Raw genomic sequence first — 15,438 nt, 5'->3', positions numbered from 1 at the left:
AATGATCCAGTTATCTCCCACCATGTCCTACCTCCAACACTGGGGATTATAATTTAACATGAGTTTTAGAGGAGACCACATGCAAACTGTATCATTCTGCCCCGGAACCTGAAATCTTATGTTCTCACATTTCAAAATACAATCATCCTCTGCCAATATGCTCCCAAAAATCTTAACTAATACCAGCATCATTCAAAAGTAGAAAGCCCTTCTGAGACAAGGCAGGTCTCTTCCACCTATAAGCTTCTAAAATTCAAAGTATTTACTCCCAAGATACAACGGGGGTGCAGATATTGGATAAGTATTACCATTCCAAAAAAGAAAAATTAGCCAAAAGAAAGGCTGCAGGCCCTATCCAAGTCTGAAATACAGCAGCACAGTCTTTTAGTTTTAAATATCCCAAATAACCTTCTTTGACTCCATGTCTTAACATTGTGCCTCACAAGAGCACATTGGTGTAAGGGGTGGGCTCCTAAAGCCATGGGAAGCTCTGCCCTTGTGACTTTGCAGGGTAAAGGGTTGGAGTTTAGTGCTTGTGGCTTTTCCAGGCACAGGGTGGAAGCTGCTGGAGGATCAACCATTTTGGGGTCTGGAGGACAGTGGCCCCCTTCCCACAGCTCCACTGAGCAGTACCCCAGTGGGGACTCTGTGGGGCCTCCAACCCCACATTTCCCCTCCATACTGGCTTAGTAGAGGTTCTCTGTGAGGGCTCCATCCTTGCAGCAGGCTTCTGCCTGGTTACTCAGGCTTTCTCATACATCCTCTGAAATCTAGGTGGAGGCTGCCATGCCTCCTTCACTCTTGCACCCTCCACACCTGCAGGCTTAACAACACCTGTTAGCCACCAAGGCTTATGGCTTGTGCCCTGCACAAGTGGCAGCCCAAGCCTTACTTGCCCTTTAGAGCTGAGCAGTGTCCCAAGGCTGGACAGCCCCGTCTCTATGGGTGCTTTTACATTTTTTTCTTTCATTTCAACCTTGGAGAAGCTTATGCCTATGTGCCTCAGGTATGGTCTTCTTGGGTAGTATCTCCCAGAGCATTTCCTCAGTTTGAATGTTGGCCATTCTAGTGAGGTTGGGGAAATTTCATGAATAATATCCTGAAATATGTTTTCCACGTTGCTTGCTTTCTTCCCCTTTGGTTTCCTTTACGTAACCCCCTATTTCTTGGAGGTGTTGTTCATTCTTTATTTTTGTTTGAGTTAGTTCAGTAAGTCAATCTTTGAGCTCTGAGATTCTTTTCTCAGCTTGGTCTGTTCTGCTGGTAATACTCATGATTGCATTATGAAATTCTTGTAGCATCTTTTTCAGCTCTATCAGATCAGTCTGTTTCTTTCTTATAATGCCCATTTTATCTATCAGCTCCTGTATCATTTTATTGTAATCCTTAGATTCCTTGAATTGGGTTTTGACTTTTCTTCTGAATCTCGATGATTTTTGTTCCTATCCATATTCTGAATTCTACTTCTGTCATTTCAGCCATTTCAGCCTGGTTAAGAACCCTTGCTGGGGCACTAGGGTGGTTGTCTGAAGTAAGAGACTCCGCTTTTTCAAATGTCTATATAGCTCCTCAGTACCAATTTTCTGTGGCAGGCCATTCTTATATTGCTGTAACTACCTGAGGCTGAGTAATATAAAAAGAGACTTAATTGGCTATGGTTCTGTAGGCTGTACACGTAGCACAGTCCCAGGCATCTGCTCAGCTTCTGGTGAGGCCTCAGAAAGCTTACAATCATGGTGGAAGGCAAAGGGACCCAAAGTCTCACATAGTGAGAGTTACGAGTAAGAGACAGTGAGGGAAGAAGCCATATACTTGTAAACAGCCAAACCTCATGAGCATGCACATCACAAGGGCATTATCAAGTGGATGGGGCTAAACCATTCATAAGAAATCTGCACCAATGATGCAGGCACCTCCTACCAGGTTCCACCTCCAACACCGGAGATTACAATTCAGTGTGAGGGTTAGAGGGGTAAACTTCCAAACTGTATCATTTTCCCTGCAGTTCTATCAGTTTTTGCCTCATGTATCCTGATCCTCTGTTCTTGGGTGCATACATGTTAAGGATAGTTATGTCTTGTTGGAGAATGGACCCCTTTATCATTTTGTACATCATTATCCCTGATAAGTCTTGCTGTATAGTCTGCTATTCTATAATATACCTATTTCTTCATTTTGGTTAGTGTTAGCCTGGCATATTTTTCTCCCTTTAATTTGTATGTCTCTACATTTCAAGTGGGTTGCTTGAAACCAACATATAATTGGGTTTTGTTCTTTGATCTGCTTTGACAATATTTTTTTTCTTTTTTAAACTGGCCCAATTTTCCCATAGAATAATCTATCTTTTAATTGGTACATTTACACCCTTGACATTCAAACTATTTATATATTTGGATAAACATCTACCATGTTACTGTTTTCTATTTGTTAACCTTGTTCGTTATTCCTATTTTTGACTTCCATTCTTCTTGTGCCTTTGATGGTGTTAATTTGGCATTTTGTTATTCTCTGTCTTCTAGTGTGGTTTTTTTTATGGTTGCCCTTGTGTTTGCAGTATGCATTTACAAATAATGCAACCCCTCTTTCAAATAATAATATACTGCTTCATGGGCAGTTTACCTTATAGTAACAAAATAATCCTAATTTCTCTTTCCTATCCCACGTATCATTGCTGTCATTCCACTTATATATAAGCACCCCTAAGTATGAAGACTATACACACACACACACAAATATATATGTATATAATCAAATACATTGTTGCTATTTTGAATGAACTGTTAACTGTTAGATTAAGAACTGGTACCATATGGAACAGGTTAGTGGAATTTACTATAAAATGCTTTGGGGGAAAAATTTTAATTACTGAAACTAGGAGCTGTGGGATTACATGTCTATCTTCAATTAGTTTGAGTAAAAGACTTGTAGTAATTTGTCTATTATTGTCAGTTTTCAAATGAATTGTTCATAATATCCTCACATTTTCAAATTTCAACTGCATTTATAGCATTTTTATTTTTCCATTCTCTATTTGTGTTTTCTTGCTCAATCTTACCAAAAGATTTTGTTTTAGTGCTTTTTCAATAAACAAGTTCTGGCTTATTTTACTTGGCTTTTGTCCAGCTCATTTTATTTTTATTCCTATCTTGAAAAGCACTTAAGAATAGATTTCCCCTCTAGATATCACTTAAACTGCATCTCATAAATCTTGGCATGTCCTTTTTGTTTTTTTTTGGTTTTTTTTTTTTTTTTAAATCATTAACATCAGTATTTCCAACATTTTTTGTTTGGCCCACAAGTTTAGCAGTTCTTTTCCAATTTCCAGAAATGTTAAAGAATCTCAAAATGGTTTCACTGGTTTCTAGCTTATTTGCATTGTGGTTAGTCTATTTGATACCAATTCTTAGAAGTTTGTTGACTTACTTTATGACCTATTATGCTATATTGATTCTCAGAAAATACTTCATGTATGCTTGAAATGAAGGTTTAGGCTCTAAGTCTTGAACATGACATTTTATATACGTTAAGTCATAGTGAATGTCATTTCGGTATTCTTCCAGTCTGCAGACCATTTTTCTCACATCTCAAGCTCCAGATTCCTGAGTATGCCATCTGTAATCAAACATACTGACACAACCTAAAAGAACGTTTAGCTGTCTGTAATTCACAAGCTTTTATGGTCCTAGTTGTATCTCCCTAAAGACAAAAAAAAGCTGGAAGTGGGATGAGGGTACCTACCCCCTATATTGTCTTCACACTGTGGTACTAGTTTCCCAGACAGTACAGGCAGACTTCCCTCTGGTACACACAAGCTAGATTGTTTTTTAAAGAAACCACATCTTTAATTCCTCTTTCCTAAAACTGATCTGGCTGAAACGGTGCCACAGGCCTCAGGACAAGGCATCATCCTTTTTTACTTTTTTTTTTTTTAAGACGGTGTCTGGCTCTGTTGCCCAGGCTGGAAGTATAGTGGTGCGATCTCAGCTCACTGCAAGCTCCGCCTCCCGGGTTCATGCCATTCTCCTGACTCGGCCTCCCAAGTAGCTGGGACTACAGGGGCCCACCACCATGCCCGGCTAATTTTTTGTATTTTTTAGTAGAGAAGGGGTTTCACCGTGTTAGCCAGGATGGTCTTGATCTCCTGACCTCGTGATCTGCCCGCCTCGGCCTCCCCAAGTTCTGGGATTACAGGCGTGAGCCACGGCGCCCAGCCGGCATCATCCTTTTTAACAATTATTCTGGCCAGGCGCGGTGGCTCACGCTTGTAATCCCCGCACTTTGGGAGGCCGAGGAGGGCAGATCACCTGAGGTCGGGAGTTTGAGACCAGCCTGGCCAACGTGGTGAAACCCCATCTCTACTAAAAATACAAAAAAATTAGCTGAGTGTAGTGGTGCACGCATGTAATCCCAGCTTCTCCGGAGGCTGAGGCAGAAGAATCACTTGAACCTGGGAGGCAGAGGTTGCAATGAGCCGAGAATGGGCCATTGTAATCCCGTCTGGGCAACAGAGCAAAACTCAGTCTCAAAAAAACAAAAACAAAAGCAAAACAAAAATTATTCTTTTCATACTTGACAAAACAAAGATATACCTCTTATCCATTTTGAATCTTACCAATGCACTTTGGAAAAAGTAGACAATTGGTAAAGGGACATTAAAAAATATTGGTGAGAAAGAGATGACACTGAGTTAAAAAACTTTTTTTGTGATTTAGCTGGTTTCTAGTATTTTGCTTTCAACAAAATTGAAAGATGATCCAACTGAGTCATCAACTGATAGAATTCTGGTACATAATTCTAAAGGCATTAAAAAAATTAACAGTACTATACAAAACTGCTTTTTCATCTACTTGTCACTTTGTACTATAAACAGATTCTCAGGATTTTAACATCAATGAAAACAAAAATAGGAATAAAATTGGTACTAACTTTTATTATGAAAACTCAGGAAGACCTGTTTATCCCACTAAAAGATATTTTTGGTAAAACTTTTTGTTTAACAGATCATCAAAATTAAACTATAATGACAGTAAACATTAAAAGCTATAACAGATCAACCCCCAAAAACTCAGGCAGAAAAAAGGTTTGTTTCCCCTCACCTGAAGTGTAAAATGGTTATCCAGGACTGATGGGTTGCCCTCCTCTAAGCAGTAATTCAAGAAGCCATTATTTTCCTTCTTGATTGTATATTTGAAAGCTATATACAACTCTGCATCAAGCCAGTGGAGCGGTAAATGGCATGGGAGGAAGGCATGGGGGAAGTTACGCCAGAACTGCAAGTGCTACACATCACTTCTCCTGTTTTACTGATTAAAACTCAGTTACATGGCTACCCCATCTGCAGTGGTGGAAATAATCTAGCCACATAATAGGAAAAGGAAATGGTCTGGCAATCAGTTAAGTCTCTACCATATATATTTATATGGTTTTAAACCACTGTGTAGTTATACAGTATAAAATTGGAGAGAAAGTTTTTAAATGCCTAGAATCTTACAGGAAATAATCTCAAATTTAGATGTAAAGAAGTGTCACGAAAGACCATCGATGTCTAACTTTCACACATAAAAAAGCAGGATAAAATTCTTTGGAGGAAGCCGGGCACGGCTCACGCCTGTAATCCCAGCACTTTGGGAGGCCGAGGCAGGCGGATCACCTGAGGCCAGTTCAAGACCAGCGTGGCCAACATGGTGAAACCCTGTCTCTACTAAAAATAAAAAATTAGCCGGGTGTGTTGGCACATGACTGTAGTCCCAGCTCCTCAGGAGGCTGAGGCAGGAGAATCGCCTGAATGTGGGAGACGGAGGTTTGCAGTGAGCCGAGATCATACCACTGCTCTCTAGCCTGGGCGACAGAGTGAAACTCTGTCTTTAAAAAAAAAAAATTGTTTGGAGGAAGTAGATTGGATGAGAGATCAAATCATTATGGCATTTAAGTTCCTTTAGGTAAATGTTAGAGAAACATATAACCATTATGTTTTAGAACAGCAATATTAACTATATCCTAATTTCCTTCCAACTATTTAAACTTAAGATGAAAAATCTTAAATGTCAACTTTAAAAGTACCAGGGTCGTAATCAAGTTTTTCAAAATTATTTTTGAAGAGCTTCTAGAGCTCCAAAATGCCCCCAAGAAGAAACTTGATTGTATTTCACAATGAGAAAGGAATGAAGAAAAAATCTTTTAAGGTTTTCTCCTCTCAGTTTCTAAACTCTTCTTATCACCCTTAGAAACGTAACCTCTTCAGCTCACACAGAGCACTGTTGTAGGGTCTTGAATTAATTCACCAAGACCCCACTGTCAGAGCCAAGTATTTTAGGATCTAACTAAAATTCCCCTAAGGGAAGTTTCCTATTCTTCTGTGCTAGCTTTTACTTTGAATCATTACATCATAATAAAAGAAATTCTAAGACACGGACAGAATATGGCCAATAGGAAAACCTGCCTTGAAACTCCTCATTAAATAGCCCTATACAATATTAACTGTACTGCTTTCACTCCTTTGCCCAAAGGTGAAATTCTTCACATGATAAAAGTGCCCTGGCCTTGCATTAAGTCTCTATAATTCTCTTGGGCGACTGTTTCAAAGGAAAGAGCTGATTTTACTATTTCTCTTATCTTCTCTCCAGACATCTACTGATAATACTCTTACCCTATTTGGGACAATGAGGGGCATACTTCTCCCACTTTATTAGAAACATAGAAAGCAACCCAGTATAATTTTTAAACAAAGAACTTCAAAATACATTAAATTTAGAGATGTATCTCCCTCGTTGCAATATACAATATATTTTCGAGATGTGGCACAAAGATCTTGGTGTGACTCATATTGAGAGTAATGAACCATAGACAGTTTAAAGCCACTGCTTCCTATAAGAAAAAATTGTTTCATGTAAGTGTCACCTCTAAAGAAGACACATAACAGACACTAGTACTCAACATTCATTGTGTTTATTTTACTAAACAGTATGGTTCAAAAAAACACAAACCGGAAAACCTTTATTTAAAACTAGTCCAACTAAGTGGATGGGGCTGACTATCCCATCCCACCCCCGATCTTTCTATATATATGGAGCTGGAACCCTATCAGACCGTGAACATTCATGTACACTTTGTCTTTCCTGTTGAACATGAATAAACTTCTTCGAACATAAATGAACTTCTCTGAACCAAAAGAAACAAATGAAGTTTTACAAGATACAGGCACTTTATGTTCCCAGTTTTAAAAATAAGCCAAGTGAAAAATATTTAATAAAAATAACTGGAGCAGAGAAAGCTTTAAGAGTTATACCATTAGTTCAAATGACTTACACTCAATGCAAATAGACAGCATCAAACAGGAAAACAAACAAAAATTTAACTGAGGTTAATGGTCGTATTTGTAATAAAAAGAAATCCAATTTACCAAAATTGGAAAAAAAATGGCCATTTGAATCCAACTTAAAGATATGCCAATAATGTGCATTAAATCTGTGTAACTATGCAGCTGAGTAACATCTGAAAGCTTTGCAAGAGTGTGTGGTTAGTGAGAAAAAGCAAAAGGTGCTTTTATTCCACAGTATCTGATTAAACAAAACAAAGCAATTTACAAAAAAAGTACCAAATGATACTTTAAAATAAATAGTTCATCATTTTGATGAATATATACATGTAAAGTCCTCTTCTTGGGGATTTAGCTATCTAAAAGTGGCATATCACTATCCAGAGGTGCAGGAGCAAGTTCACATAAATAAAACAGGGTAGCTTCACTAGCTTCAGCTTCAGTCAATGGCTCCAGACGAACAAGCTTACTTTGGGTTGGTTCTGGGTCTAGGCTGCTATCCAGAAGCTCATCAACTTCTATGGGTTTATCTACAGAGGACAAAACTTCTGATGATGCTGTTGTACTCGCCTGTTCAACAGAAGAAGCAGGGTTCCCATCGAGGAATGCAAGAAGTGGAAAGGCAGTATACTGGATAAGCTGCTTATCTATAAAGATCAGAAAAACACTCTTATCACCAGCTTATATTGAGTTCAAGCTGAGGGGAAAAAATGAAAACAAATGTACACATAGGCAATTACTACTCTCAGATAGCCAAACAAGAAATGACATGATGCACTATGTCAATAAATTTTAAAATGTGCAAGTCAGTAGTTCTCATTCAACAATTAAGAAATGAGGGGTCTTTCAGTTTCCTAAAGTTAAATAGGAAAGAAAGAAAAAAAAAAAACTTAAACTTTAAGAATTGTTACCTCACCAATTCAACTTGCTCTATATCTTGACACACTATTCACAGAACTAAAGCCAGCATATTCAATTGTTAAGACTACCCTTGGCTTGCACTTGTTTCTACATAGGATTAAAAAAACCTACATAGACTGAATACTATATTTATACCTACCTGGTTTGGATTTAGATTTTCTTCCCTCTTCTGAAACTGGCTGAACTACATTGTTCTTAGTAGTTTCTAATCCTTTATTCTCAGACTAAAAGAAAAAAATATATATATAAGTACTTGTTTCATATTTTAGTTTCTGAAAAAAATGAAAAATTGATACAATATGTAAATACTGGTATATTATCTGAAACATATGAGATGGGGAAACATCAGGAAAAATGGGCTACAGAGAGAGATTTCAGTAGAGATAACAAGACTGGTTAAGGAACTATTGCTGTCACTGAGGGGATAAAACAAAGAACCTGAATTAGGATATTCTATATTAAGGATGAAATGAAGGGGGATTTCAACAGCAGAACAGATAGAATTTGTCAAGAGTAAAAGATCAGAACGAATCAAAGATGACTGGTTTCAAAATGTTAATTGAGAGATAATTAAGCAATTAAATTCATTTTAAGTAGTTTTGATTTAAAAAATGTATTATACATTTCACTCATAAACAGAATATTTAGCATAAGTGAACACAGAGTAGCTCAGGATGACATAATGACATCCTTAAAACTATTTATCACTATTTAGAAGCCTCAAAGTTGAGGTGGTGTTTCTTCTTGTCCTTTTTGTAGCTCTGTCAGTTCTTTTCTGTCATTTAAATTGCTTCTTTGAACCACTTTCTTCTCTCCTCACATCTGATTGTGGTAGAGAAATTATATCTTTACCTTGTTAATTTCTTCAGTGCTCTTTTCAATGATGTTCAAACTCTGAGGTGCAGAGGTTCTTAATTTTTCCTGTAAGTCCCAGACATCTGCAAGTCCCAGATATCTACATGCTGGCTAAATATATATGGTGTAACCAACTGTAAACTAATTACAGTAATTCTCCTGATATTTAACATAAAATGAAGCTGTATAAGTTTTAGGATTTAGAGAAGATAAGGGCTCCAAGATATAATAAAAACTACGAAACCTTTCCAAAAATGTACATAAAAATATTTCATCACTTAGCATTCACAATAAATATATAAACATTAATGAAATAATACCAACTTTATTTTTAGGCTTCCTAAAATAGGTATTTTCCAAAGATATCACTGTTATTCTAAAACATGAGAACCCGATGACAAATGGATTTCAAATAGACACAATAAAAAATGATAAAAGGGATATCACCACTGATCCCACAGAAATATAAACTACCATCAGAGAATACTATGAACACCTCTACACGAATAAACTAGAAAATCTAGAAGAAATGGATAAATTCCTAGACACACACACCCTCCCAAGACTAAACCAGGAAGAAGTCGAATCTCTGAATAGACCAATAACAAGTTCTGAAATTGAGGCAGTAATTAATAGCCTACCAACCAAAAAAAGCCAGGACCAGACGGATTCACAGCCGAATTCTACCAGAGGTACAAAGAGGAGCGGTACCATTCCTTCTGAAACTATTCCAAACAATAGAAAAAGAGGGATTCCTCCCTAACTCATTTTATGAGGCCAGCGTCATCCTGATACCAAAACCTGGCAGAGACACAACAAAAAAAGAAAATTTCAGGCCAATATCCCTGATAAACATCAATGCGAAAATCCTCAATAAAATACCGGCAAACTGAATCCAGCAGCACATCATAAAGCTTATCCATCACGATTAAGTTGGCTTCATCCCTGGGATGCAAGGCTAGTTCAACATACACGTATCAATAAATGTAATCCATCACATAAACAGAACAAATGACAAAAACCACATGATTATCTCAACAGATGCAGAAAAGGCCTTTAATAAAATTCAACACCCCTTCATGCTAAAAACACCCTATAAACTAAGTATTGATGGAACATATCTCAAAATTTTAAGAGCTATTTATGACAAACCCACAGCCAATATCATACTGAATGAGATTTCATTTCCCATGCAAATTCTTACTCATTCATAGTGGCCAATTAATATTGCTGTACTGAGGAGTATAAGGCATCTGATTTATTAGGAAAGTGTTGTAATCCATGTTATGTAACACCTGTCATGAGCAAGGGAAGGACAGCTGATGTGGCAATTATTTGAAAACATTAAAATCTAGATTCAGAACTATAATGAAAAGTCACTCTCAAATGTAATTTTTCTACAGCATTATAGAGCAAAACGCAATTTTTGCTTAACTGTTTACAGTTTTTGAAAACTATAATCAAGTTCTTGGTTTCTGGAATAAGAAGATGGTCCACAAATAAAAAATGACTCAATGTCTAGTCACAAATAAACAATAAAGCACATTCACTAAATGAACAAATGATATGGGTCCATTCAACTTAAACGGTCCATGAGAATAACATTCAGTAATATATTTACTGAAACACAGAGCATGTTACACAAAATCTTACAATATAAATCCAGGTAAACTATGGTCCACATGCCAAATTTAGCATGCTGCCTGTCTGTAAATGAAGTTTTTTTGCAACACAGCCACACATTCTTTTACATATTGTCTGTATCTGCTTTTGCACTACAATTGCAGAACTGCATAGTTATGACAGAGAACACATGGCCTGAAAGATAAAGTATTTACTAGCTGCACCTTTATGGAGAAAGTATCCCAACCTCCAATATAAATTATCTGAATACTGAATGTATCATCAACTTCCTAGTTCACAAATTCATAAATTTTTTAAGCTCTAAGTTATCCACAATGTAACTCTGAAAATACAGAAAGTCTGGTCAGGCTTACATATGACAATTATCATATAAATTCCACCCCTCACCCTAATCACTCATATTTATTTGAGATGTGCTCATTTTTGGACTCAAAAGAATCAAAATTCTGGCTTCACTAATCTGGAATTTGGACTTGATTTACCTTTAACCAGGCTTACTAAACAATTTGGTACAAATAAAATATAAAGGGAGTGAATACCCATTCATGACAATAAGTTATACAAAATACAATGATATATAAATATCTGCTCTAATAACTTCAAACTGTCCTTACCACTCATTAAAAACCAGTTCCACAGAATCTCTTTTCAACACTTGCTAAGCCCAAGTGCAGTTCCCATATGTTACAAAAAAAAAAAAAAAAAATCCTTATTACTTAAAAAAAAGTCGAAAATCCATACACGTTTCAACTTCCCTTTTCTGCAATAAATAAGAATTCCTGAGTTTTTACTATATGCTAATGATAGAACTCATAAAAAATATGGGTACCATAAATTTTTAATAAAAAAGTTGAGAATAGAAAAAAATAAGAATGTAAAATGCTGCCCACAAAACATGAAGAAATCATATTTTAGTTACTTATTTCAATATACCAAGTTTAGTCAGGTGATCTCCCAGCACCAAAAGAAGCTCATTTCATACTGGTAGTTAATCCCACAAGTGCCAAAAGTGGGTAATGGTTCACCACATAACCAAAAGCTAATTTTTCAACTAGAATTTTATTATCCTGATCACACATACTGAGTAAGAATATAAAATGTTTTTTGTAGCTGGGAGTGATACTGCTCTCTCCTTATTAGGACGTTTTTTGTAGATTTTTATAGCTATGGGTCCTGAGCAACATGAATTAAAACTTACTTTTGTATTATTGATGTAATCTGTGGGATTCATCTGCACAGAACTAGTGAAAAGCTGAAAGACCAAACAAGAAAGATGATAAGTTTAAAAAATAATTTAAAATAATTGTGTGTTCAAAATTGTTACACAGCCATGTTGGGTGAAGAGATGTAGCCCCTACACTAGGAAGCTTCTATACAGTTAAACAAGTTTGAAAGAGAAAAGCAGAAAGAAAAACAAACAAAAGCAGAACAAGCTAGCCCATGCATTAGATGAAATTTCATGTTGTAAGAATTTCTCTAGAAGGAGTAAATCACTTGAGACAAATAGTGGTTTTCACCTCCTCCCTTCTTCATTATTTATCATTCAATTTCATTTCCTTTATTTTTTCTCTCTAAATGTCTTTGGCCTTAAGTGGTGCGCAGGGTTGTGAGACCTCTGCCCTGACACTGAGCCTTCACTGAATACCTGGTTAGGTAAAAAATTTACAGAATATGCTCTATGACAGTGGCTCCTAAACTATGCCTCAATTGAAGCCCTCTGACAAATGGCATATCTACTTGTTGTTTCTTTTCACCACATCTCGCAAGGAAAATTGTAAGTGCTAAGATCACTGCTTACTGTACTCCTCAGTCTAGCCAGTTTATAGATGTAACTGTAAGTCATAAGCTTTAAAGTCATTCATTCCATAGAAATTTACTGAGTATCTTTAAGAAATAAATGACATCATAAAGACATCATTCCTGCTCTCTAGGAGCTTACAATCTAAAAGGACAAGGTAAGACCAACATCAAATAGCAACACATGTTCAGATACAATACAATACTTTAACATAAGATGGTGGTGCTCAAAAGCACTAAGGAGTTAAGAGAATGGGAAGGGAGGAAAGCGCACACAGAAACATACATAATGAAACAAAATGGGCTGATAAAACTATGTGATATAGGTCAGTACCTAGAGAATATTAGGTTAGAACTTGGAAAGGAGAAGATGGGGGGAAGAACGCGTGTGTATAACACTAGTGGCATCAAAAAAGAAGGTAGGATATGTTCCAGAAATAGTAATAACACAGAAGTTCTAAGCTGAATAAGTTATATACATAGGTTCGAAAAGTAGAGGCCATATCCTGTCAGCAATAAGAGCCTTGGGAATGGCCTGAATGATGAAATGCAGTCACTAAGTTGGCCTTTTATGAGAATGAACACACCAAATGGTTCACAGGATAGAATGAGATGCAAAAAGAGCCACAGGCAGATCCTTCCCCCATTCTCTCTAGACACTGATTCCTCTCTTTAAAGTTCCACACTCACGGTGGTCCTACAAAAATCCCTGGCTTTGCCTTTTCATTTCCTTCTCCTTTCTTACCAACTACTAACCTCAGAAAAGGAAGAAAGCTCAGATCCTTGAGAGTAGTTACTCATGATAATCAATCTCTACCAGTTTAGTTTATCACTGCCTAAGAAGCCTAACTCACATTTTGTCCCTACAGAGAGTGGCATCTGAGGAAGACCAGCACTGTAAGCTCCTCTATTCTCCTCTTTGCCCAACAACCCCTACCCACTAACTCAAGGATATCCTACATGTATTCCCAGGAGACAAATGGTAGGAAAGGTAGATCATATATAAGCTGACACAGCTGGTTGAATTCTAAGGTCTGGCCTCTCCTGCTGTGAGCCCACTCTGGGTTACCAGTACTGAACTCCTCAGAGAGAAGCTGTAAACTTTTCAGCATACTTATTCACATTCTTACCATCTTTGTCGTCTCAGAGAACAAAGCAGCATAGGTGGACTTTTTATTTATAACAATACAGCATAATTCAAGGATAAAATAATGAGGGTCTTGGATGAGAAAAGCAACAGTGAAAACAGAATATAGGGATGGCTTGTGAATGCTATTTTAGAAAACAGGACTTAGTGAATGATGAGAGAAAGAGAATTCAAGGTGATTCTGTGAATAACTATCCTCGTAAGTAAATAGAAGTCTAATACCATTACAGAAAATGAGAAAGTTGTAAAATGTAGCTAATACAGAGAATAAAGAAGTTTGTTGTTAAATAATCTGAGGTAAGAGCTAACTGATGATCACAAAGTCATGGAATTAGAATTCAAGTCAAGTTTACTTTAGAAAAATGTTAAGAGCTGAATATACACATTTAAAAGCAATCTTACAAGCCAAAATCTCTTCAGAGGAAGAATGGAAAAAGAAGAGAGATAGAAAAAATAAGAGAGACTGAAAGATGGGGTGCATTAGGGGATGCCCTTAAGTAGAAGATAGTAGAAAAAAGAAAAGCTCCTAGATAAAACACAGAAGATTAGGGAGACAGGGAGAGAACAAAAAAGTACAGCACCTCCAAAATCAACAATAAAAGATCTATTGTACAGAATGCCCAATAATGTTAATAACAGTGTTAATTATTTCTAATTCTTGCCAGCAGCCCTTCATGTTAGACATTAGCAACATTTAACAGATGGAGAAACTAGGCAAGAGAGAGTAACTTTTCCAAGATTAGTAACATAGCTAGTAAGTAACATGAGCCAATAACAGAACCCAAACTTGTCTGATTCAAAACAAACTTTCCACTAGCCCAATGGACTAATACAGTAAAAAGAAAAGAAAAATCACACACAGCGTACTTACAATGGAAAAAAACAAAACAACACAGGCAGTGCAGAGTTAGAGTTAATAAGCAACACAATACCAAGCTTCAGACAAAATAGAGTAAAAAAGAGGTAAATATAGCTGCTCATTTCTAAAGTTTTGTAGTAAAGGAGTCAGAGAAGCAGAATGGTAAATGAACAAAGCCAGATGTCAAAATGGTTGTTTTTTTAAGATAGGGCAGATCTCTAACTACTGAAGGCAGAGGGGAAAGATGAAGGATAGAGGAGACAAATACAGAGGCAAAGGACAGGGGTACAAATTGGTTTAAGGAATTACTTCTAAGAAAGGATACAAGATTGGAAACAGTCATTACTTATGAAAGAACAAGAGTATAGTTAATTATCATCTGTGAATAAGGGATTGTTGACTGGATAAGGTCTTTACGGCATATAAATGTGGTAAATGTTTTAAAGTTGAATTAAAATGACCTAGCTGAAGACTATAAGGGTTTGAACATGACCAGGATTATGGAATTTTATTTTCTTCTTGGTGATCTAAAGGAAAACTATTTTGAAAGATCTCTGGATCTAAAGAGGGGAGAAGGGCTGATAGGATCAACAAACACTGTCACGTTACTGCTAAGCTGAAGTAGGTCATCAACATGGATGTAAAATTCAAATTAACACATATTGATAAGATAGAAACACAGGTCAAAATGGAAAAGAAATCTTCAAAGAAAGTAAAATTCACTCTGTGAGGTGCTAACGATTTAGTAAGAATAAGTCCTTGGGACATTGACAAGGACTGGTGAGAAGCAGAGGAGTAATGCAGTAAATTAATGAACTTGAAATAAGACTGAACAGCAGAAAGAACTAATTCTTGTTTAGCCTGAGAGGCTTCTAAAAGGGTAAGAGAAGCTGCAATGTA

The 15,438-nt window shown here is 36.7% G+C and overlaps 1 protein-coding gene across 2 annotated transcripts in view; it reads right to left on the bottom strand.

Moving 5' to 3' along the window:
* Window positions 1-6,926: 6,926 nt before the first annotated feature.
* HSF2 (heat shock transcription factor 2) overlaps window positions 6,927-15,438 on the bottom strand; it is a 37,911-nt gene continuing 29,399 nt past the window's right edge. The window contains exons 11-13 of one of the 2 annotated variants that reach the window (XM_008007195.3): window positions 11,934-11,987; window positions 8,376-8,460; window positions 6,927-7,962 (exon numbers count right to left, since the gene is read on the bottom strand). In XM_008007195.3, coding sequence (XP_008005386.1) covers window positions 7,667-7,962; window positions 8,376-8,460; window positions 11,934-11,987 — 435 coding nt within the window. In that variant the 3' untranslated portion in view covers window positions 6,927-7,666. The remainder of the gene's footprint in view (window positions 7,963-8,375; window positions 8,461-11,933; window positions 11,988-15,438) is intronic. The other variant, XM_008007197.3, reaches the window with a different exon arrangement.

This window comes from Chlorocebus sabaeus, chromosome 13 (assembly GCF_047675955.1).
Source record: "Chlorocebus sabaeus isolate Y175 chromosome 13, mChlSab1.0.hap1, whole genome shotgun sequence".
Lineage (NCBI taxonomy): Eukaryota > Metazoa > Chordata > Mammalia > Primates > Cercopithecidae > Chlorocebus > Chlorocebus sabaeus.
Note: the sequence above shows the minus strand (reverse complement) of the source record. Positions and strands in the feature narration are given on the sequence as shown.